Genomic DNA, 25,637 nt, shown 5'->3' with positions numbered 1-25,637 from the left:
GGCCACCCTGCTTTCTGTGGAGGTATAGGATAGAGGTAGCTAATCTTTTGCTTTTTATTATTCCATATAAAGTTTAATAGCTGTCTTTGGAAATTAGTAATTATGTTTTGGGGGATCGGGTAGGACAATGTGCGGAAGAAGTATAAACTTTTTGGCAAAATTAGCATTTTGTAAAAAGTCATTCTACCAAACCATGAGGGTTCTTTTTTTCCTAGTTCCTCCAACTCCTTTTTGAGGGGTTTTCACATTGCTTTGAGACAACATGTGCAGTTTATCCCAAGAGGTTATAAATAGATGAAGAAGATTTGCATATGAATAATCATTCAGGATACAAGTTGATAAGATAGTAGGATCTTGTTCATGACAATAGGCTTTCTCCTCTAAAAAAGTTTTTTTACCACAAACCTATCTAGACAATGATTAGAATTTTCATAGGTAACACTCATTGGTTATTATGCACGAGGTAAAGCACATATTTTATGTTGCATTGGTGCACATGTAAATCCCACTGCAGGGGTGAGGTCTAATGTAGCCCCAGCAGGAGCCTGGAACGTGAAGTTCTGCAGCAGTCTTGTGAAGAAAATGAAGAGCTCCATTTTCGCCAAGCTCTCTCCGGCACAACTTCTCTTACCTACAATAATAAAATATTGAGTCAAGAATAAAAATTGGTAATTTTCAAATGAAAAATAATAATATGCTGTATACCTCCAACCTGGGTTGTTTAACAAAGGGGTGCTGATAGGTTCCTGGCTTTCCGATCTTCATTTGCTTTCACATCAATGAAAGTTATATTATTTGAAAGATCGATCCTTGCAATACTTTGTCAGTTCATTTTTCAATTATCTTGTGCAATTTTTATATTCCACAGGTTCGAAAACAACATGGCGTAGCTGGCATCAGATTTCATTGCAAAACAAAGCAAAGCACTGCTAAAGTTCCCCGTTTGTAAATGGGATGTCGTCCAAAGACATTCATGGTGACATGGTAAACAAAATTGAGCAAAGAGTGCCCTTTGCACTCCGCAGTGAAAATTACGTTGCCAAATTTAAAACCGGCCACTTCAACAGCAAAAATGAAAGATTATTCCAGCAGTTCTCTAGTGGTGACTGTTCTAGAAACCATAGATGTCATCCATGACATGATTCTGTAAAGCTGGGGAATTTCTGCTAAGATGATAGCCAAGGCTCTGTACATTTCCAGGGAATGAGTTGAGTCCATAATCCATAATCAACTGTATATGAGGATGGTGACTGTGAAGTGTGTTCTAAATTGTTTGTCATCAAATCAAAAGCGTGTCCACATGCAAGCCTCCTGAGGAATCCTGCAGTAATTTCAGCAGAATGCTAATGTATTCCTGTCTTGAATAGTGACAATGGATGAGACATAGATTTTTATGCATGATCCAGAGTCAAAAGAGCAGACCAAAGAATAGAAGACACAGAGGTTGCCCATTCCCAAACTAGCTCAGAGTGCAGAAGTTGTCATCTACGGTAACGGTTGGAGTATTCTGGGATAAAGATGGGATATTGCTTGTGGACTACCTGGCAAAGGAGTCTGCTATCATGGCTGTGTATTACACAATCCTTCTGGATAAATGCAGTAGGCATTGAAGTCAAGATTTTGTCTTCATGTACAACACTGCCTCCTCCAACAAAGGAACCATACAGCAATCACTCATGCAGAACAAACTGGCTGACTTGGGCTTCAAGGTGCTAGATCATCCTCCTTATTCACCTGATCTGGCTCGCTTGGAGTAGTAACTAATTTCTAATTTGAAGAAACACCTTAAGGATACCAAATTTGCCACCATTTCTGATGCAATTGAAGTGGCTGTCATCTGGCTTGCTGCACAATCAAAGAAATTCTATCTGGATAGATTGAAGAAGTTGCAGCCCCACAGTTAGAACTGCACTGATATCTGAGGGGACTATGAAGAATAACCATGAAATTTAATTGTTCTGTGTCAGTTCTTTGTGACCAAAAACAAGGACTTATCACCCCCTCGCAACACAATGGCGGTCCCAGTGCTTTAGTACCATTAGTCAATGCTATCAGAGCATTTTCAGAGTTCCTAATATTCAAAATTGGAAAAAAAGGGTGCAACCATCCTCTTCATGCACAGATGCCTCCAAGTATGCTTGCCATAGAGACAACCATCAGATTTCTAGATACAGATTTCCCCATACATATCCTCAGATGACCTCCACGCATGTCTGCCACAGATGCCACCATGTGAGAGCCAAATGTACCCTCAAGGTGCCTGCCTCAGATGCTCCTGGGCTAGACTGGAAATTTTCGGCACTTTTTTTCCTTTGGTTAAAATAGACATGCCTCATTATCAGTGCACAAGTTATTATCAAAGTTCTTTGCTCAATAAGCTTGATATTCTCGGTGATGCCTTGAAGTCATCCTTGATAAATTCATCCATTTGATACTGATACAATTTTTGTTTTCACAAAGCTTATTGCTTCAGTATTCTTTTTCAGTCAGATTTTTCTATAGTATACTGAAGTACAATTATAAAAAAAATCATAAGTTTTTACATTTTTATTGACAACAAATGCATAAAGTTTAGGCCAAGACTCAATATTTACAGTATGGCAGTGTCATCCTGGATATCAGTTTTGGGGACAAATCCTGACTGATGGCAACCTATTCTTGCCTAAGCAGTGCTTGGAGTTCATCACTAACTATGTTTGCCCGCCGTCTTATATTTTTTGAGGATTGATCACAGGCTATCAATGGGATCAAGATCTGAGGAGTTTCCTGGCCATGGACCCCAAATTTTTATGTTTTGTTCACCGAGCCACTAAGTTAGCACTCTTGTCTTTTGACATGGTACCCATCACTAAATTGCTCCTGGATGGTTGGAAGAAGTTGTTCTTGAAGCGTGTTTAGATGCCATTCTTTATTTATGGTAGTATTGCTAGACAAAAGTAAGCCCATTCCTTTGGATGAAAAGCAAGATTTACTGCTGGCATGACACAGGACATAGCACTCGTTCTACCAGATGTGCCAAACAGTTTGAAGGGAGCTTCATCAGAGAAAATAACTTTTTCCCCAGGCCTTTGCAGTCCAATCCCTGTACTTCCTTCAGAATGTCAGTCTGTCCTTGATGTTCTTGAAGGGAAGAGACTTCTTTGCTGTTCTTCTTGACGCCAGGCAAGCCTCTAAAGCCTTCGCCTCACTGTGGGTGTAGATGCACAGACACTTGTCTGCTGCCATTGCGGAGGGTTTTCTTTTCATCCAAGGCAGTGGAATCACTAACAATTTTGCCTAAGAACGCTGCCATGAATAATGCATGAGCAATTTGGTGATGAACAATGGTTTTTGCAGCATGATGCAGCACCATGTCACAAGCCAACAGTGATAACAAGGTGGCTTCATGAACAAAACCCTGAAATTTTGGGTTCATGGCACGGACCTCCCCCCAGATCTAAATTCCATTGAGAGCCTATGGTCAATCCTCAAAAAACAGATGGATAAACAAAAACACAAACTCCAAGTACGGATTAGGCAAGAATGGTTTGTCATCAGTCAGGATTTGGCCCAGAAGTTGATATCCAGCATGCCAGGGTGAATTGCAGAAGTCTTGAAAAATAAGAGACAACACGAAATATGAAGTCTTTGCCTAAATTTAGTGTATTTGTATTTGTTTAAAAACTTATGAAATGCTTATAGCTTCAGAATATAATAGAGTCATCTGACTAAAGATCTAAAAACACCCAAGCATCAAACTTTGTGAACACAAACATTTGTGTTTGCCTCAAAACTTTTGGCCATCACTGTATACAGTGAGGACCATGGTCACCGTAATTGGAACCAACTTTGACACTCCTCGGGTACTTTTATTTACCTTAGGGGGTAACAGAAAAACGGATTCTCCATTGAGAAATGCATTGTTAAACTAGCAAACTGAATTTTATCTTAATTGAATTATTATTACAGCTCTTAATTTGGTGGAAGTTGATGTTGGAGAGGTTTCCTGATTTCTACTTATTACTCAACCAAAAGATTAGAAGACCAAATCTTAAAAGACCACTCACCAGCTGAAAAGGGCATAAAGGCTTCTTTCCTTACAAAATTTCCACTGGAATCCAAAAAATGTTCTGGGTAAAACTCATCGGCTTTTACAAAATGGTTCTTATCATAAAGTACGGAGGTCAGCAGTGGCATCACATGTGTTCCCTAAAGATGTGGACATTTACAGAAGTCATATTTACAAAAACTTAACTTCATTGATTAGGTTTATCATATCACTGACAGAAAGGCAAGAAATAAATATGTTTCAAAACCAGACCAGAAGGAAAATGTTCATGGCAGTTCTACCCTGAATGGCCACTTTATTAGCAACCCCTGCTATTTTACAGTTAGCATTTCTCTGTTTGGAAATGAGATCTATCACCCCAAAGTGCAGCATAAAATTAGGTGACAAGTTTTTCGTGGCTTAGTTGCAGTATGAATCAACAATTGAATGACTAAATTCAGTGATCAGAGCGACTTCCAACAAAGTCTGGTCATCACTGCTAGACTAGCTGGGGCCAGCATTTTACTGCCAACCTTGTAGGGTTTTCTCATGCAGCGGTGTGGAGTTTACACTACGAATGGTGTGATTGATGAAAAACGTCCAGTGAAAAAGGGTCCTGTGGTTGTAAAAGAACTCATTGTTCTTAGCATGGATGTTCTATAATGGCAGATAGCCACATTCAAATGCCAATATTGTCAGAATTTTGCACAAGCAGCATGAACCCTTTGTCATGTGCTAGGACCATGGCCTCCGGCTCTCTTCATCTCCTGTCCCTGGTTGTCATGGCTCACATGCTGTTTTTTTTTTTACAGCAGATACCACATCCACTTTTCACATGGGCCATCTCTTAAAATGGCCAGCACATACACAGCTCTCCTAGTCCTTGTCAATCTTGACAGGTCTTGGTCTTTTTACAGCTCTCTTTTCTTCCAGAGGGTGCCTGAGCAATAATTTTTCTCTAGTGTGCAAATGTGCTATAATATCCTGACTGTTTCTTGGTTTTGATTCATCCCTGATCCACTCAGCCTTTCCACCTTCTCCACTCCTGATATTGGCTAGTTTATTGACCATGCTTACTCCATCTTCTGCCTTCGCTGACCCTTGGCCTGATTCAGCAACATTTAAGAATTTGTTTCAGTTTGTGTCAGCTGCCACATAACCAAGACTACTTCTAGAGTAACACTCTGGGGTTTCCTGCACTAAAGACTAGATCCCAATTGGCGGGCTTAAGTTTGAATACCAGGTGCTGTCCCCAGATGTATCCCTAAGTGTAGTCAATTTTGTGACACAGTAGGTCCACATGCGCTGTACTGATACCCTTCCTGTGAGGTGACAATATTTCAGGTTGGTGACGTGATGGTATGGGAATCATTTCTGCTGTGGATGGACAGCACCATAAATTTCAATGTTTCTGATAGCCAAAGAAGGTCTATCGTGCTACTATAAGGGTGTCTATAATAAAGTGGAAATTCAGTGCATGTGCTTGGAACCATAAATCAGTTTTCAGACTAGACTTCCTAATCTTATTAAATGTGCTTCTATGAAGAAACATATATATCTCGAGCAGTAATAGAAGGTATGAGCCTATAGAAGCCTCAATGTTTCTTTTTACTTACTTTGGGTAGAAGATATCCCCTGAAGTTAACATCTTGAGTCGTAGCATGTGGGAGGTTGGTTGGAACAATGTTTCCAAAACGCTGAATCTCATGGATGACGGCATCAGTATACGGCATCTGTTTACGATGAATCACTTGGGGCTCAGCCAACCCTATAACTTTCTCAATCTCACTTTGGACCTTTCCTATGGCCAACAAAAAAAAAATTATAAACCCATTAAAAAAAGTTTAAAGTTTTGTCATCTAGTTTGATAACATTTAGTCTAGAGTTTTTCTCCATCTCTGGTCACATGACGGTCATGATAAAATTACACATTACTGCGAACATCATGCAACCTCAATTTTTTCCAATGGTCAAACTTCTTGCCATTGTCACAATTTGCTCATGATTGTTTTCTTTCCTAGGCAAAAATTAAGGCTAAATCATGTGGTAACCTATGATTTTACTACAAATACAAAAGACATCTAGGAGTAAATGCACATTTGGGCACATACTTATGCTACTTTTCCCAATTCTTCTTAAACGGCATTTTATCCAAACCAAGGGATTAGTGGAACCCTTTAGCTTTATTTACATAAGACTGGGCATCCCGTTTAAGTAATAATAATAATCCTTATTTGTATAGCGCCAACATATTCCGCAGCGCTTACATAGACAGGGGGAATACAGAAAGACAAAAGTACAAAAATCACAGAACCACGGTTACATAGTAATCAGTTGATGGAACACCAGGGGTGAGGGTCCTGCTCCAACGAACTTACATACTACGAATAGTGGGGTGATACAGAAGATAAAATGGCTGGAGATGTGCACGGTATGGGGAGGTGGACAGTGAGGGATGCTATATACAGAGAATGGTCAGACATTTAGTCATGTGACGGCAGGATCAGTATGACTGCAGGAGCGGTTTATGATAACTAGTAGGGATTGCAGTCAGTAGGTCAGGGAGCATGTTATCAGGCGGAGTACAGAGGGGTTTGTTTAGAGAATGCGATATGCCTCCCTGAAGAGGTGCGTTTTTAGAGCACGCCTAAGTAAGTTGATACCCATGGGTGAATAAAACAGTAAAAAATGGTGTCATCAGTTTTGATCACATTTAGCTTAGGGCCCCATTCTGGCCTTTGGTCACATGACACACTGTGTAATGTAGCAGATATGCAGTATATACAGTCTTTTACTTTGAACTTTTGGATATTTCATCATCAGCAGAAGACCCCATCTCAGGGTGGTGGAGGTTGTCTCCATGCCAGCGCCAAATAGGTCTGTAACAAGCGCTGTTAGATTTTCATTGCTGAAGTATAATTCAGGTTTTTCCTAAGATAAAAAATATTAGATGTGCTTTAGTACTGTAATAACGAGATGCAGTGTCCTTATGTCATAAACCAATGCAGGAACCTCATTATGTCATAGTACATGATGACATCTACGGAGAAATGCTTAGAATTGTGCTTTTGGGCAGTTTTCTAAATAGTCCTAAGTGACCAGTTGATCTTATTTAATGTGGACTGCTGTGAAAATATACACTGAATGGCGACTTTATTAGAAACCCAGGTAGAGCGTTGGGCCTGCTTAGGCCTTCAGACTGCAGCAATTGGTCCTGGTGTGGATTTCATTAGGTGTTAACATTAGAGATGAGCGAGTATACTCGCTAAAGGCAATTGCTCGAGCGAGCATTGCCTTTAGCGAGTACCTGCCCGCTCGAGACAAAAGGGGTGCCGGCGGCGGGCAGGAAGCTGCGGGGTGGAACAGAGATCTCTCTCTCCCTCTCTCCCCCCCCCCCCCCGCTCCCTCCTGCTGACAGCCGCTACTCACCGCTCCCCCGCGCCGGCACCCGAACCTTCAGTCTGAAGCGGGCAGGTACTCGCTAAAGGCAATGCTCGCTCGAGCAATTGCCTTTAGCGAGTATACTCGCTCATCTCTAGTTAACATCCTTCTGCAAGAATATTGGCCCATACAAACAGTAGAACATCTTGTACTTTTCAGTTTTTGGCCTTCCTGACCAGGCCCATTTTTCAAATCTCAAATGTGTTACATTAAGGGGTATGATTGTTCTCAGCGAGAGAAACCAAGTAATCTTGTAGAAATGATACCTTTTAATGGCTAACAAAAATACATGCTATTACAGCAAGCTTTTGGGGATATCTCACCCCCTTCGGCAGGCTAATAAATGATTATTAGCCTGACGAAGGGGCGATATCCCCGAAACCTTGCTGTAATAACGAGAATCTGTTTTGCCATTGCACTGTATGGGCAACAGAAAAATGCAAAACGCTGAAACAATCCTCCTGCTGCGATTTTTAATCCTCGCATCACAGCTTGCCCTTAAACATCGCTAGTGGAATGGTTGTCATAGAACAACATGTGTGGGACTTTCTTGCGAGAGCTCGCACTCTTGCGTCACACTGAAAACGCACGATTACCTCGCCAGTGGAAAGGAGCCCTAAGATAAATGTATAAGTGTATCACACAAAAAACAGATAAACGTATCACACAAAATAACTAAAAAATATCTTTGAACATATGTGCACTGTATGTTGGTACCATTTGAAAGCAGCGTTTTATTTATCTTGGATGTCAGAAATTATGTAAGTGTAGGGACAATTTTTCTAATTTTAATGAAAAATTGTGTCAAATTTACTGAATTTTCCACATGTAACTCCATTTAAGGTGTAAAATCATCTCAATGATGATCAAGAGAAATGGGAGGCCCTCAGCGCTGCATTTCAGGGGTCATACCAAAGGGTGTACTTATGTCAATGCTAAATCTTAGTTTTTTTTAATTTTAAAAACATATATAAAGATTTCTAACATTCTGTTTTCACTTTGTCATTATGGGCTGTAGAGTGCAGAATGATTGGAAAAAAATTGATGTTTTTTTTCATTTGCACAAGGTCCCAACATAACAAAATGTAAGAAAAGTGAAAGGGTCTGAAGACTTTCTGGACCTACTGTATGTGTCAGAGGACTTATTTGGCCCTTTATGGTACTAAAGCCCGTGGGTATGGCCGGAGGCCTAGTCCTTGCCACGGTGTTGCCGAGTGGTAACACATGGGGAAATTGTTGTAGGAATATATATCACATTGTGACGCCACCATTCCCCCACCATTATTCTATACATGGAGTAGTAAACACAGAGATTTGTGTATCGTACCTGGGGGCCTTGGGAATGGCTGAGACCCAGTAAACGTTACTTAGATAAACTTGTGCAAAACAGGTAGTTACAGGTACAATTCACTTGCATAACATTACAGGCAGAAGCTCAGAGGTTGAGAGGAAAGCACAGACACAAAACGGCCCTATAGTCCACGTTATCTATATGTTGCTGGTCCTGAACATTAAGTATATTCCGGAGGAGATAAAAGGTAGGAATCACTCCACATACACTCTGGAAAACAATTACTGAAGAAAAGGCTTAGCCTAGATGCACCCCGTACATTTTCCATGTGGGTGTCACAATCATGTATCTCTGTGTGGTGATCCTAATGGCGGACGGCCACACAGGACAAATAATGTCTGTAGTGTGAATGGGTACATGTTTTAGTGGACTCGGAAATACGCTCTCCCTCTCTCTCTCTCTCGTAGGAACTCACTGCTATATCATCCATTCTCCTTGTGCTACTGGATGTCGTTCTTCCTCTTCCATCTTCACCAACATAGAAGCTGATAGTGCTTCCATGCGGCTCTATGTTAGCACTCAAGATAAAGACAGAAGACCTTTTCCCGCTCTCAGGCACACACTTTTATAACCTCACTTGTACCACATGACACAGTAGGAAAGATACATTCAGTCCAATGCAAGTTGTGTCTGAGAATCACAGGTGCAACTTTTAGGGCGCCCACCCACTGGCGATTTTTTTTTCTTTGTGTTTTGCGTTTTTTCTCAAGAGCAATTAGAATTGAATGTACTCCTGTCCACTGGCGTTTTTTTTTGCGTTGCGTTGCGTTTTTTAACATAGGAACTGTCAGTTGCATATGTGTCATTTTTCTCCTAATGCACCCATGAAAGTCAATGGAAATTAATGGAAAAGCCGCGAAAACGCCGCGAAAACGCGGCAAAAAACGCCGTTTTGCACGCACGAAAATCGCAAACGCCAGTGGGTGGGCGCCCTTAAATTGCATGTGTGCATCTATCCTAATGAGGGAAACACACAGTGTGACTGGCTACGTGCAGCCAAACCCCATCCACACAAATTACTGACAAAATTGCTCTTCCATCCTTCACTTGTTTATCTATTTAACATAAATAGAGCAGCAGGACCAAGTTCATAACATAGATACACGCCTAGAACCAAGCTCATGACATAAATACAACACTTCTTTAGCGATAGTGACTACAATGCAGTTACTTGCAGTGATTACAGGTGATGTTCTCCCTGTCTAGAGTCATCAGTATTTGGTTCTCTTCTCCAGAGTCCACTGAGATTTCTTCCACTCATGACTCGCTTCTCTACACTCTCCCATTCTTACTGCTACAACTCATAATGAAATTCTGTTTTCTCTAACAATGTGCTGCTGTGGTCCCACCATTAATAACGCTTCTGTTGTGGCCCACTAAGTAATTAGACATGTCTGTAGCCCCAATCAGTAAAAGGACCACCGCTGTAGCTTCTATAAGCAATGGTGCCCAGCTGTGGCCCTACTAAGTTAAGGTGTGTCCACTGTTGCCCCACCAAGTATTAGTATGTCCACTGTGGCCCAACGTATGTAATAGGACCTCTCTCTGGCTCCATTTAGTAATAGTAACACCTGCTGTGGTTCCAAATAGTTAGAAGACCCCGGCTGTAGCCCCATTAAGTACCAGGGCCCTCACTGTGGCCCCAATTACAGTAGTAATTAAACCCCTGGTGTGACCTGAATTAGTTAGAGGAACCTGGCTATGGCCCAATTTGTAGTTACCCCTGCTGTGGCCCCCCACTTAGTAATACGGAGGACCTGAGTCAAAGAGGCTCATTACCCACTGCCTTCCAGCCCACCTCAGCACAAAGAGTTGTCCTAAATTGCAAACTCAGCTCTACTATAGCTATATCAGTGTTTCAGTACCTCTTGTTGCTTCACCAGAAAAGAGTCGATAAGATTCCTCTGGTCATTTGCATCCAGTTCTTTCCTCTGGTTGGTGAAGGTCTTGCGAACAAAGACATGCATTTCATCTACATTCCTGCGCACTGTGTGCTTGACTCTAGAACACCAGCGCATCACAGATGGAAATGCATTATATAGCTGCAGGGAGAAAAATACATTAATGGGTGTAAAATAACTTAAAAGCTTAAAGGGACATTCCTTCTACTTAAATTTGCTTCACAACCACTCTGTCCTTCCTGCTTACTGCTGACCAGGACATATGATTGCTGCCGTCAATCACTGCCTACATTAGTGACCTTCTATAGCCAGTATTTGGCTGCAGCAGTCACATGTCTTGGTTAGCAGCAACCAGGAAGGACAGAGTGGTTCTGATGCAATTCCAAGCCGTAGGAAGACCCTATAAAGGTGATGGACACATTTGCACTGAATTTTATTTTATTGTTCATTTGTAGAGATGAGCGAGCACCAAAATGCTCGGGTGCTCGTTACTCGGGACGAATTTATCGCGATGCTTGAGGGTTCGTTTCGAGTAACGAACCCCATTGAAGTCAATGGGCGACCGGAGCATTTTTGTATTTCGCCGATGCTCGCTAAGGTTTTCATGTGTAAAAATCTGGGCAATTCAAGAAAGTGATGGGAACGACACAGCAACGGATAGGGCAGGTGAGGGGCTACATGTTGGGCTGCATCTCAAGTTCACAGGTCCCACTATTAAGCCACAATAGCGGCAAGAGTGGGCCCCCCCCCCCCTCCCAACAACTTTTACTTCTGAAAAACCCTCATTAGCATGGCATACCTTAGCTAAGCACCACACTACCTCCAACAAAGCACAATCACTGCCTGCATGACACTCCGCTGCCACGTCTCCTGGGTTACATGCTGCCAAATCCCCCCCCCCCCCACGACCCAGTGTCCACAGCACACACCAAACTGTCCCTGCCCAGCCTTCAGCTGCCCTCATGCCACACCACCCTAATGTCTATTTATAAGTGTGTCTGCCAGAGGCAAAGCAGGCACACACTGCAGAGGGTTGGCATGGCTAGGCAGCGACCCCCCCATAAAAGGGGCGGGCCGATAGTCCACAATGCTGTACAGAAGCAATGAGAAATCCAATCCTGTGCCACCTCCATCTGGAGCTGCACACGTGGGCATAGCAATGGGGAACCTATGTGCCACACACTATTCATTCTGTCAAGGTGTCTGCACGCCCCAGTCAGACCGCGGTTTTTTATAAATAGTCACAGGCAGGTACAACTCCGCAATGGGAATTCCGTGTGCACCCACAGCATGGGTGGCTCCCTGGAACCCACCCGCTGTACATAAATGTATCCCATTGCATTGCCCATCACAGCTGAGGTAATGTCGTGGTTAATGCAGGTGGGCTTCGGCCCACACTGCATGCCCAAGTCTGACTGGGGTTCTTTACAAGTGGACAGATGTAGGTTAAACTCCGTGTGCACCTACAGCATGGGTGGGTGCCAGGAAGCCACCGGAGGTACATAAATATATCCCATTGCATTGCCCAACACAGCTGAGGTAATGTCGTGTTTAATGCAGGTGGGCTTCGGCCCACACTGCATGCCCCAGTCTGACTGGGGTGCTTTACAAGTGGACAGATGTAGGTTAAACTCCGTGTGCACCTACAGCATGGGTGGCTCCCTGGAACCCACCGGTGGTACATAAATATATCCCATTGCAGTGCCCTACTCAGCAGAGCTAACGTCAGATACAATACAGGTGGGCTTTGGCCCATACTGCATGCCCCAGTCAGACTGGTAATATGTACCTTAACAGTAACCTCGTTGGTGGTAATGTGGTGGTGACTGCGGACCTAGTAGCGCGGTTTTATGTAGTTGGTTTTCGGAATGTGGCCATGATTAAGTGGTCCGTGGCGGGGGGATGGTGGTGGTGCTCTCTTGTTGTGTCGTTAAAGGTGAAATTCTTGGACTGCCACCAGACGGACCAATGCAAAGGTATTTGCCAAGAATGTTTTCATTGTTGGAGGAGGAGGGGGATGTTTTGGAGGCACTATGTGTCCTCTCCACGTGTCCGTGGTTATATGCACCTTAACAGTAACAGTGTTGGTAGGAAATGGCCTCGCCACCATCATGTCTTTGTGAAGCCTCTGTTTCCACACCCCAGTGACATACCATTAGCTGCGGTATAGGCAGAGCCCAGAATTATTAACATTTCAGCGGTAGTATTAGGGACAGGCCCCACTAACATATCACTAGCAGCAGTATAGGGGGAGCGCAGTCTTAGTTCCATTTCAGTAATAGTAGCACTCAAGACAGGCCCCAGTAACAATTCCAAAGCAGCAGTATAGGAGGAGCACAGTCTTAGTTCCATTTCAGTAATAGTAGCACTCAAGACAAGCCCCAGTAACAATTCCCATTGCAGCAGTTTAGGGAGATAACAGTCTCTTTCACATTTCAGTAGCTGCAGTATAGACAAGGCCCCAGTTACATTTATGTAGCAAAAGTGTAGGCCAACCCCACACACCTTTCTGTACCATGAGTGCAGGCGAAGAACATAGAAATTACAATGATTACACTGTAGGTGAGGGCCCAAAAAAATTGGTGTAGCAACAGTACTAATGTACCTCAGAAAAAATTGGCCATGCCCAACCAAGATGGCAGGTGAAACCCATTAATCGCTTTGGTTAATGTGGCTTAAGTGGTAACTAGGCCTGGAGGCAGCCCAATTTAACGAAAAATTGGTTCAAGTTAAAGTTTCATCGCTTGTAAGAGCATTGAAACGTATAAAAATTGTTTGGAAAAATTATATGAGTGAGCCTTGTGGCCCTAAGAAAAATTGCCCGTTCGGCGAGATTACGTGAGGTTTCAGGAGGAGGAACAGGAGGAGGAGGAGGAATATTATACACAGATTGATGAAGCAGAAATGTCACCGTTTTGGATGGTGATACAGAACGATGCTTCCATCCGCGGGTGCAGCCTACGTATTGCTTAGGTATCGCTGCTGTCCGCTGGTGGAGAAGAGAAGTCTGGGGAAATCCAGGCTTTGTTCATCTTGATGAGTGTAAGCCTGTCGGCACTGTCGGTTGACAAGCCGCTACGCTTATCTGTGATGATTCCCCCAGCCGCACTAAACACCCTCTCTGACAAGACGCTAGCCGCAGGACAAGCAAGCACCTCCAGGGCATACAGCGCTAGTTCAGGCCACGTGTCCAGCTTCGACACCCAGTAGTTGTAGGGGGCAGAGGCGTCACAGAGGACGGTCGTGCGATCGGCTACGTACTCCCTCACCATCCTTTTACAGTGCTCCCGCCGACTCAGCCTTGACTGGGGAGCAGTGTCACAGTCTTGGTGGGGAGCCATAAAGCTGTCCAGGGCCTTAAAGAGTGTTGCACTGCCTGTGCTGAACATGCTGCTCGATCTCCGCACCTCCCCTGCTACCTGGCCCTCGGAACTGCGCCTTCTGCCACTAGCGCTGTCGGATGGGAATTTTACCATCAGCTTGTCCGCCAGGGTCCTGTGGTATAGCAACACTCTCGAACCCCTTTCCTCTTCGGGAATGAGAGTGGAAAGGTTCTCCTTATACCGTGGGTCGAGCAGTGTGTACACCCAGTAATCCGTAGTGGCCAGAATGCATGCAACACGAGGATCACGAGAAAGGCATCCTAACATGAAGTCAGCCGTGTCTGCCAGGGTACCTGTACGCAACACATGGCTGTCTTCACTAGGAAGATCACTTTCAGGATCCTCCTCCTCCTCCTCCTCCTCCGCCTCCTCCTCCTCAGGCCATACACGCTGAAAGGATGACAGGCAAGCAGCATAGGTACCGTCAGCAGTGGGCCAAGCTGTCTCTTCCCCCTCCTCCTCATCCTCCTCATGCTCCTCCTCCTCCTCCTCAACGCGCTGAGATATAGACAGGAGGGTGCTCTGACTATCCAGCGACATACTGTCTTCCCCCGCCTCCGTTTCCGAGCGCAAAGCATTTGCCTTTATGCTTTGCAGGGAACTTCTCAAGAGGCATAGCAGAGGAATGGTGACGCTAATGATTGCAGCATCGCCGCTCACCACCTGGGTAGACTCCTCAAACTTTCCAAGGACCTGGCAGATGTCTGCCAACCAGGCCCACTCTTCTGAAAATAATTGAGGAGGCTGACTCTCACTGCGCCGCCCATGTTGGAGTTGGTATTCCACTATAGCTCTACGCTGCTCATAGAGCCTGGCCAACATGTGGAGCGTAGAGTTCCACCGTGTGGGCACGTCGCACAGCAGTCGGTGCACTGGCAGATTAAACCGATGTTGCAGTGTCCGCAGGGTGGTAGCGTCCGTGTGGGACTTGCGGAAATGTGCGCAGAGCCGGCGCACCTTTCCGAGCAGGTCTGACAAGCGTGGGTAGCTTTTCAGAAAGCGCTGAACCACCAAATTAAAGATGTGGGCCAGGCATGGCACGTGCGTGAGGCTTCCGAGCTGCAGAGCCGCCACCAGGTTACGGCCGTTGTCACACACGTCCATGCCCGGTTGGAGGCTCAGCGGAGCAAGCCAACGGTCGGTCTGCTCTGTTAGACCCCGCAGCAGTTCGTGGGCTGTGTGCCTCTTCTCTCCTAAGCTGAGTAGTTTCAGCACGGCCTGCTGACGCTTGCCCACCGCTGTGCTACCACGCCGCGCGACACCGACTGCTGGCGACGTCCTTCTGCTGCTGACACATCTAGATTGCGAGACAGAGGTTGAGGAGGAGGAGGAGGAGGAGGGTGCTTTAGTGGAGGAAGCATACACCGCCGAACATACCACCACCGAGCTGGGGCCCGCAATTCTGGGGGTGGGTAGGACGTGAGCGGTCCCAGGCTCTGACTCTGTCCCAGCCTCCACTAAATTCACCCAATGTGCCGTCAGGGAGATGTAATGGCCCTGCCCGCCTGTGCTTGTCCACGTGTCCGTTGTTAAGTGGACCTTGCCACTAACCGCATTGGTGTGGGCGCGTACAATGTTGCGGGAGACGTGGTCGTGCAGGGCTGGGATGGCACATCGGGAAAAGTAGTGGCGACTGGGAACTGAGTAGCGTGGGGCCGCCGCCGCCATCATACTTTTGAAGGACTCCGTTTCCACAACCCTATACGGCAGCATCTCAAGGCTGATAAATTTGGCTATGTGGACGGTTAACGCTTGAGCGTGCGGGTGCGTGTCGGCGTACTTGCGCTTGCGCTCAAACACTTGCGCTAGCGACGGCTGGACGGTGCGGTGCGAGACATTGGTGGATGGGGCCGAGGACAGCGGAGGTGAGGGTGTGGGTGCAGGCCAGGAGACGGTAGTGCCTGTGTCCTGAGAGGGGGGTTGGATCTCAGTGGCAGGTTGGGGCACAGGGGGAGAGGCAGCGGTGCAAACCGGAGGCGGTGAACGGGCTTCGTCCCACCTTGTGGGGTGCTTGGCCATCATATGTCTGCGCATGCTGGTGGTGGTGAGGCTGTTGGTGGTGGCTCCCCGGCTGATCTTGGCGCAACAAAGGTTGCACACCACTGTTCGTCGGTCGTCAGGCGTCTCTGTGAAAAACTGCCAGACCTTAGAGCACCTCGGCCTCTGCAGGGTGGCATGGCGCGAGGGTACGCTTTGGGAAACAGTTGGTGGATTATTCGGTCTGGCCCTGCCTCTACCCCTGGACACCGCACTGCCTCTTGCAACCTGCCCTGCTGCTGCCCTTGCCTCCCCCTCTGAAGACCTGTCCTGAGTAGGCGTTGCACACCAGGTGGGGTCAGTCACCTCATCGTCCTGCTGCTTTTCCTCCGAATCCTCTGTGCGCTCCTCCCTCGGACTTACTGCCCTTACTACTACCTCACTGCAAGACAACTGTGTCTCATCGTCATCGTCCTCCTCACCCACTGAAAGGTCTTGAGACAGTTGCCGGAAGTCCCCAGCCTCATCCCCCGGACCCCGGGAACTTTCCAATGGTTGGGCATCAGTGACGATAAACTCCTCTGGTGGGAGAGGAACCACTGCTGCCCAATCTGAGCAGGGGCCCGAGAACAGTTCCTGGGAGTCTTCCCGCTCCTGAGCATGTGTCATTGTAGTGGAGTGAGGAGGCTGGGAGGAAGGAGGAGCAGCAGCCAGAGGATTCGGATTTGCAGCACTGGACGGCGCCGAACTGTGGGTGGATGATAGCTTGCTCGAAGCACTTTCTGCCATCCACGACAGGACCTGCTCACACTGCTCATTTTCTAATAAAGGTCTCCCGCGTGGACCCATTTATTGTGCGATGAATGTGGGGACGCCAGAAACGTGCCTCTCTCCTAATCGCGCAGCAGTCGGCTGCGATACACCTGGATCAGGAGCTCGACCTGTGCCCACACCCTCACTTGGGCCTACGCGTCCTCTGCCGCGCCCACGTCCTCTAGGCCTACCCCTACCCCTCAGCATGCTGTATTACCAGTGATTTCCCAGCCAGGAAATAAATTGGCGCAAGCCTGCAGGCCAAATAGAATTTTTCCCTTTTTTTTAAAAGGAAAGGCCTTCTGACTATATTCAATCAATAACAAATGTGTTCTGTGGCCCTGCTGTGTGTCACAGAAGTGCAGTGTTATTAACTGCAGCAGAGCGGTGATTTCGCAGCCAGGAAATAATTTGGCGCAAGCCTGCAGGCCAAATAGAATTTTTCCCTTTTTGTTAAAAGGAAAGGCCCACTGACTATATTCAATCAATTAACAAATGTGTTCTGTGGCCCTGCTGTGTGTCACAGAACTGCAGTGTTATTAACTGCAGCAGAGCGGTGATTTCCCAGCCAGGAAATAAATTGGTGCAAGCCTGCTGTTAAACTTAGCTGGCTGCGTATGATTTTTTTACGTTCTCCACCCACCACACACGTACCCAGAACGCTGAGGACTGTCAGAGGCAGGCCAAATAGAATTTTTCCCTTTTTTTTTTAAAGGGAAGGCCCACTGACTATATTCAATCAATAACAAATGTGTTCTGTGGCCCTGCTGTGTGTCACAGAACTGCAGTGTTATATTAACTGCAGCACAGCGGTGATTTCCCAGCCAGGAAATAAATTGGCGCAAGCCTGCTGTTAAACTTAGCTGGCTGCGTATGATTTTTTTACGTTCTCCACCCACCACACACGTACCCAGAACGCTGAGGACTGTCAGAGGCAGGCCAAATAGAATTTTTCCCTTTTTTTTTTAAAGGGAAGGCCCACTGACTATATTCAATCAATAACAAATGTGTTCTGTGGCCCTGCTGTGTGTCACAGAACTGCAGTGTTATATTAACTGCAGCAGAGCGGTGATTTCCCAGCCAGGAAATAAATTGGCGCAAGCCTGCTGTTAAACTTAGCTGGCTGCGTATGATTTTTTTACGTTCTCCACCCACCACACACGTACCCAGAACGCTGAGGACTGTCAGAGGCAGGCCAAATAGAATTTTTCCCTTTTTTTTTTAAAGGGAAGGCCCACTGACTATATTCAATCAATAATATATGTCTTCTGGCCCTGCCTACACAATTCTGTCCCTGTAGTATTACTGCAGGGCGCAATGCTCTGCACAGCCGATTTTGAAAAAAAAAAAAAAAAGTGCAACATTGCTAACAGCAGCCTGCACAGTACTGCACACGGTTAAATGTGGCCCTAAGAAGGACCGTTGGGGTTCTTGAAGCCTACACTCACTCCTAACACTCTCCCTGCCTAACCACCACTTCTGTCCCTGTAGTATTAGTGCAGGGCGCAATGCTCTGCACGGCCGATTTTGAAAAAAAAAAAAAGTGCAACACTGCTAACAGCAGCCTCCACAGTACTGCACACGGATAGATGTGGCCCTAAGAAGGACCGTTGGGGTTCTTGAAGCCTACACTCACTCCTAACACTCTCCCTACAGCAGCTCCAACACAATAGCACTTTCCCTCAGCTAACTCACAACGCATCTGAGGCGAGCCGCGGGAGGGGCCGATTTTTATACTCGGGTGACATCTGATCTCCCCAGCCACTCACAGCAGGGGGGTGGTATAGGGCTGGAACGTCACAGGGGGAAGTTGTAATGCCTTCCCTGTCTTTCAATTGGCCAGAAAAGCGCGCTAACATCTCAGAGATGAAAGTGAAAGTAACCCGAACATCGCGTGGTGCTCGTTAAGAGTAACGAGCATCCCGAACACCCTAATATTCGCCCGAGCATCAAGCTCGGACGAGTACGTTCACTCATCTCTATTCATTTGCTTCCTAAATGCAAAATAAATGTCTAAATAGTCTTTATTAAAAATATCCTAATATTTTGCTGTTGTAGAGTCTGTGTAACTCCTGTACATAGCTGTCTGCACTGCAGCTTCTTGCTGTGCTGGCTCTTTGTGTTGGGCTGTGATATACTGGGGACATGAATCTAGGTGTGCCCAATGGGCCTTTTAAATGTTGGTTTTACTCTTGTGCGAGCGCACTACAGGTCTGGCAAGAGCAGAAGGAATGAAAGAGTGTTGGCCACACAGCAGATGGGAAGGCAGAGGACGCTAGCGATAGTGACCAGTAGCAGAGGGAGATGAGAGGAGGCAACTATAAGACTATTCCTAAAGGATGGACTATTATGGCAGTCATTGGGATCTTTCTTATTTCTCTGGCTGCCATATTTAACTGTCAGCCCCTGGTATTGTATTACAGGGTTCCAGGGATGTGACGATAAGGAGAGCTCCTTCACTTTGTTTTATGTCTTACTGTAGGTGCTGCAGTGTACTACAACATCTAAAAAGTTAAAAGGCCAAGGTTAGTGTGATCTCCAATCTAGGTTGTTGCAGCAGGAGACAAGCTCCTAATCACAGCCATCCTCCCCTGCGTTATGGGGTGGGCATAACTTTGGTGGTTGCGTTCTGCTGTATTGAGAACTCTTATCAAGGTGGATTCATTGTGCCAATAACCACAGCAGCCTCTTCCTTGTGCAGATTGTTGAAGAGCCTAAGTCCCCGACCAATCACATATTGAAGCCATTATCTTTGGATAGTACATCATCATTACAGTATTTCCCAGAAGTCTCCTTTAGACATAACATGGAGTTGAGCTGCTCACCACAGCTGCTGGGGTTCCAGCTAATTCGGTATTTTCATGAACAATCTTTAGCAGCTTCACAAGTGTGGGATCTTCATAAGCAAATCGATGACTCAGTAAGATGGAGACTATTATGTTGGCTACAGCAGCATTTATTATCATGAGGTTATCAAAGGGCTCGCCTGCAAATACAAGGGTCAGAATATGTTAGTCACATCATTTGTAGTAAGTGAATTTTCTGAACATCTATAATACAACATGTTCTAGTATATAGAGTCAATGTCCATTATATTCATAGCCAATGGCCAACCAGGCAGCTTCCAATATAAACAAAGAGTCCCTACTAACCCTTTCACAGACACCAGGATCCAGCACTGCAGTTCGCTGCAGTCCCAGCGTTTATTGTGACAGATGATGTAACAAGAAATCATGCGATCATTGCAGCCAACGAGAAACTGCAGCATCACGTTCTGGAACTCCCAGCATCATGGTGCTCAGAATGTGAGGCTAGCTGATCAATGGTAGATTAGTGGGTGTCTGCCTTCCGAGGCCCAGGGCAATTCGCTGTTAGCCAGGCCAGTGCATTACTCCATGGATCTGCTGTAATAGGAATGAAGCTGCAAGTTTCCGGTAACATAGCAGCTACCAACAGTAGGGCATCCACCCTGCTAACAGCTAGTTATCTATTACTAATGGCCTATCCTGAGGATAGGCCACCTTTAGTGGAAAGCTGAACAATCATGTAAAGCTGTGCAATAGCTGTGATTATGATCCAGTGTGATAGTGTCACCTGAAGTAGAACAAATGGGAAGATGGAAAATGGCGCTATAGCGCCACCTATTAGAAGGCAGTATTCCTGCAAGTCAATGTCCGACCTCTTAACCAACCTTGTAACAGGGACTGGAAATATAAGCCAAAACCACAGTTTTCTCCAGAAGAAAAAGTTAACCATGCACAGACAGACTGTTTCAGAGTTTCTGCCCCTCCTCAGTGTGCAGTATGCTTCTAATTTGGCTGGGTAAGAGGCCTACAGACGCGGGTCAGAACGAATAAAGTTTTGTTTTAGGGAGAGCACCTAGTAGGCGTGAAGAGACTTACTATGTGATATATGCAACTCTTTGAAATTTATGCAAATGTGAAGATGGAACTATGCCTCTACAGCGCCACCTAGTAGCAGGCAACATTCCTGCAGTCAATGCCAGACCTTTAAATAAGCCTTGTAAAAATGACTGGGAACATAAACCAATGCCTGTCTTCTCCAGAAGAAAAAGATAACCATGCACAGACTCAACAAGCAACACCAGCACATAAAGTATGATGGAACCGCTCACCAACCTTTATAAGATTTGAACTTCTGCACCAAAAAGTCGCTTTCTTCGATTATCTTATTTTCAATGCCTTCCTTCCCCATTCCAAAATCTCGGAGTGTTGACAGAGTGAAACGTCTCATCACTTTCCAATTATCACCGTGAGCAAAAATAACTCCTGAGAACATAAAGGAATAATATTACACCTACAAGATGGCGGCCAACATTTTTCCTACAGATTAAATAGCCACAAATTGTCATAGATGGAAAAAGTTTGCCATAATTAACTAACCAAAGTCTTTTCAGCATTAGTCATATTAGAAGGAAGTCTCACTGGAGTTCCTTTCTGCGTGGGAATTTCTAAATCTTATCTACCATTGACTCCATCGTTTTTTTTGGTTTCCAAACAAACATTTTTCCAGTTTAACATGCAGCTAAATTTTGCTACTTCTTTTTTTTACTTTTAGTGCTCCTTTAACCCATTCATGACTAGGGTTGTTTTGCGCTTTTTTGCCCATCGCAAAATGTTAGCTTTTGGAACGCTGTATTCCCAATTTTCTTAACCTTATGTGCAGGCCACATATGTCTTTCTAGCTATTTGAAATTGGTTCTGATTATCTGATATCAATTAATTATGTAAAGTCTTAATTAAGTAAAGTGTTCAGCAACAGGAAAATAAATTTCCCAATTTTTTATGGTTCATGTTTTAGCCCCTTAAGGATACAGCTAATTTTGACCTTAAAGGAATTTTCCAATTAATCTAACAAATTGGCAGGGGGAGGGGGGCGTGGCCTAACCTCTGGAGCGGGAAGTCGCACTGTAAGCGAGCTCGTTGGAGATCCACCAAAACGGGTGTTTTTAAGCACCTTCTCCACTCACCCAAGGCTCCTCTGCTAAGAAGAAGTCCTCCCGGTGTCGGAGGAAGAAGCGGGACCGAAACAGAGACTCCTCTGTGAGTTAAAAAAGACGCGGCAGGTGAGGCCTACATATCCGGCCGGAGCCGGGGACTAAATTTTCGGCCGCAAAAGAGCGCGAGCTGGCCGCACTCGGCCTGAAGCACCCGGAGTATCCCTCTACCTAGAAACTCTTCCCCGTGCTGCTGCACGCTGCGGCGGTGCTAGAGGAGGCAGACAAGAAGGACCGGAAGGTCCCGACATAACGGAGGACTCCGGAGCCGAGCGGTAAGCCTGCTTATACACCCCGCATAGAAACATCCGGGACAGTCATCCATAAGTACCCAAAGTGACAGAAGTCCCTGCTCCCTTCTCCATATCGATAAAGGAGGCGAGTGCCTTTCCTGGGAAGAGATAGCATCCACCTGCAGACCAAGCAGACCTTTGGCTGAGAGCCAAAACGATCACCTAAGTAGCAGATAAACATAGGGAGTGCAACCTCCATCGTACACAGCTTTCCCCTGCTCTCTGCTTTGGTCTGCACAGACTCTCTTAACCCAACAGTGGTGACCCACGTCCCCCGCCACCACCTAAGTCCGTCAGCTCCCACCTCCTGCCTCACACCCTTGCAGGAAAGAATAACATAACAAAATACTCTCCCTCTAAAAAAAAAAAAAAAGGGAGACTACAGAACACTGATGCTGTAAAACACGCTCCAAATTTGTGCCCCACGTAGAAGCCTTAGCTTTTAACCAATTGCAAGATGGTCAAGACGGCGAAAGAAAAAGCGATATCCGCCTCCAGTCAGCAGACGTTATCTAAAAACCAACCTGACCTGCAGCGCTATTTAAAGAGGAAAAGCGCCCATTCACCTGCGAGTTCTTTTAAGAAAAACCCTCCACCAGTAGCAGAAGACGAGAACGTCTCTGCATCAGACTCAGACAGCGAAGACGATACAGATTTAAGCAGTGCTCATAGATCAGGTATAACCAAGAACTTTCTTAAAAAGGCTCTGACACAAGCGCTCCAACCTATCCTAAAAGAACTGACAGAAATAAAAACAGAAATCCATCAAATTGGTAACAGAGTAGAGGATCTGGAGAACACCTGCACTGATCTTATTGCACAGTCGAATGATCTAACTGACCAAGTGGACACACAGAGAGACCAGATAGATAGAGCTTTGGTCCTCATTGAAGACCAAGAAAACAGAAGTCGCAGACGAAACATAAGATTCAAGAACATTCCAGAGTCTGTTCTCCCTGAAGCCTTGAGAAGTATGGCAGCAACTATATTCACTGACCTATTGGGCGAAGAGCGCGCCAGACAGATCACAATTGAAAGAATTCATAGAACTCTTAGACCCAAACCGAAACCTGGCGATCCCCCCAGGGATATAATCTGTGGCTTACTTTCCTTTGTCGACACACAAGCAATACTAACAGCCTCTAGAGATAGAGATGAAATACAATACCATGACGCCATCATCCAACTCTACCAAGATTTGGCCCCTTCCACCCTCGCAAAGAGAAGGCAATTGAAACCCCTCCTCGAGATTCTCAGAGCTAAAAATTTGAAATATTCATGGCTCTTCCCCTTTGGCTTGGCGATTCAAAAAGACGGCAAACGTATTACTATCCATACTCCAGCAGATCTGGAAAGAGCTTGGAGTGCTCTAGTTACCGCACCAATACAGATACCCTCATGGATGCCTCTGGGAGAAAAAGAGGGCGCCAAAAAATTAGAGAAACAAACCCCATGGAAGGAGGTTTCCCGCTCCAAGTCACCTAGGAACAGAAGATCCAGAGCAAGACTCGATTTTCAGCAGTCACGGCTCTTGGAGACTCCCAAGCTGCAGGATGGATAGACGTCCACGCGACACCAGAGTTTGACGGATCAGCATGAGGACCTGTTCAAGTTTGGCCTGGCGGCCGAAGGTTGTCCCACCAGCGGAGTTCAGGCGACCCTAACTAACTCTTTCTGCTCTTCATCTTATCTGCTTTCCACCCCCTTTTTTTTTCACTCTTTTTCTGATTGCCTTCAAAGTTATTACCTCACAGCAGAAGATTTCTTCGACCTGCTTGCGCAAGGAGTTGGACTTACTTATTGAAGTGAAGACGCAGCCGTGGTGGGAAATTGGTTCCTCTGCTGATAAGTACCACAGTGACTCATCACCTGTTTTCAATTGAACTGCCTCCCGCAACGCCCTCTCTGAAGCCGTGGACACATGGCGCTTGCGGGCTTGTAGGTGGCAGTTGTGTTCAGTTCACTTGGCGGTCTCGCTTGCTGCTCTGCTTCCCTGGGGGGCTGGGGGGTTGGGCCCGCCCTGGAGACACCCTGTCTCCCGTGGTGGGCGTGGCTCCACGGCCGTCCTGGGTGGCTGGGCGGTGGACGTCTGATTGCCGTATTGTTTTCTTTCTTGTCATCTGGTGCGGCTCCCCTCTCCCCCCCTCCTGCCTCCCCTCTTGGGGGGCGCGGGGTGGGGCGATCGCCTGCCGCACACATATCAGACTTGTTGGCTGTTTGGCAAGACTTGTCAGATGTCGCACTCTCGTTGACAGACAGAGTTATATAAGAGTTTTTTATGTTAAGAAAAATTGCAATTTGATAACATAATCCCACTGCTTTGAGTGGGGCACACTATTCCCACAATACATCCCATTCTCGGACCTGCATCCTCTTTTTGCGGGCTTGAGAAGAATTAACACCTATCCCAGGACTTAGTCCCAGGACCCTTTGCTAGTTTTTGTTCATATTTTGTACCCTCCTTCCCTCCCCCCCACTCTCCTACTAACCCGAAACCTATCCTACACCCTTTAATTTGTGCATCTGATCACCTCTGGTAAACCCTACGATAACACGCAAATATACACCTCGACCGCAAATGGCGGAAGAGTTCGTAATTACTACCCTAAATGCTAAGGGGATAAATGCACCCCAAAAAAGAAGCAGGATAACGTGGCTCCTTAAAAAATTAAATTCGTCAATAATTTTCCTCCAAGAGACCCACATTAAAGGCGAAAATTTTCCAAAATTTCCCAGAAGGCCATTCGATAAATGGCACTTTAACAACCATCCCTCAAGCGCCTCAAAAGGAGTTTCCATAGCGCTCCATCAATCTGTACCATTTATTCTTGAAAACACATTCTCAGATACAGAGGGAAGAATGCTCTTCCTAAAGGGCAAAATACATTCAGAAACATACACCCTAGCAAACCTTTACGCCCCCAACCAAGGCCAAATTCCGTGGCTATTAGAAGCCTTAAATAAACTTAAATTATTCGCGGAGGGCAAAATAATAATAGGAGCTGACCTCAACCTAACTATCAACCCTTCTCTCGACTCATCCTCGGGAAAATCTCAGATACCTCAGAAAGCGAGGAAGAGGTTGCTTGGTACACTTCAGGAATTACAGGTTATAGACGTTTGGAGAACTCTCAACCCAACAGTCAAAGATTATTCATTTTACTCCCAAGTCCACAAATCCCACCAAAGAATAGACTATATTTCTGTCACCTCCTCCTTAATACACCAAATAAAGAACCCAAAGATAGGTAACATAACAATCTCTGATCATGCCCCTGTAACAGTCTCCCTCGTCAAACCGAGCTCATTTCATAAAAGCTGGTCTTGGAGATTGAATGAATCTCTTCTAGAGAACCAAGAAATAGCCGAAACAATAGCTAAAAATTTAGAATTCTTTTTTAAGGAAAATGCCCAGACTCCAGATAAGCAACCTT

General features: G+C 45.7%; 1 protein-coding gene across 1 annotated transcript in view; it reads right to left on the bottom strand.

Moving 5' to 3' along the window:
* Positions 1–452: 452 nt before the first annotated feature.
* Positions 453–25,637, bottom strand: part of LOC136620902 (cytochrome P450 2K6-like) — a 48,070-nt gene continuing 22,885 nt past the window's right edge. The window contains exons 3-9 of the mRNA XM_066595972.1: positions 21,033–21,182; positions 19,719–19,879; positions 10,685–10,861; positions 6,823–6,958; positions 5,644–5,828; positions 4,047–4,188; positions 453–631 (exon numbers count right to left, since the gene is read on the bottom strand). Of these exons, the coding sequence (XP_066452069.1) occupies positions 453–631; positions 4,047–4,188; positions 5,644–5,828; positions 6,823–6,958; positions 10,685–10,861; positions 19,719–19,879; positions 21,033–21,182 (1,130 nt within the window). The remainder of the gene's footprint in view (positions 632–4,046; positions 4,189–5,643; positions 5,829–6,822; positions 6,959–10,684; positions 10,862–19,718; positions 19,880–21,032; positions 21,183–25,637) is intronic.

Source organism: Eleutherodactylus coqui, chromosome 1, assembly GCF_035609145.1.
Source record: "Eleutherodactylus coqui strain aEleCoq1 chromosome 1, aEleCoq1.hap1, whole genome shotgun sequence".
NCBI classification, from domain to species: Eukaryota; Metazoa; Chordata; class Amphibia; order Anura; family Eleutherodactylidae; genus Eleutherodactylus; species Eleutherodactylus coqui.
This window is presented reverse-complemented; position numbering and strand designations above follow the sequence as displayed.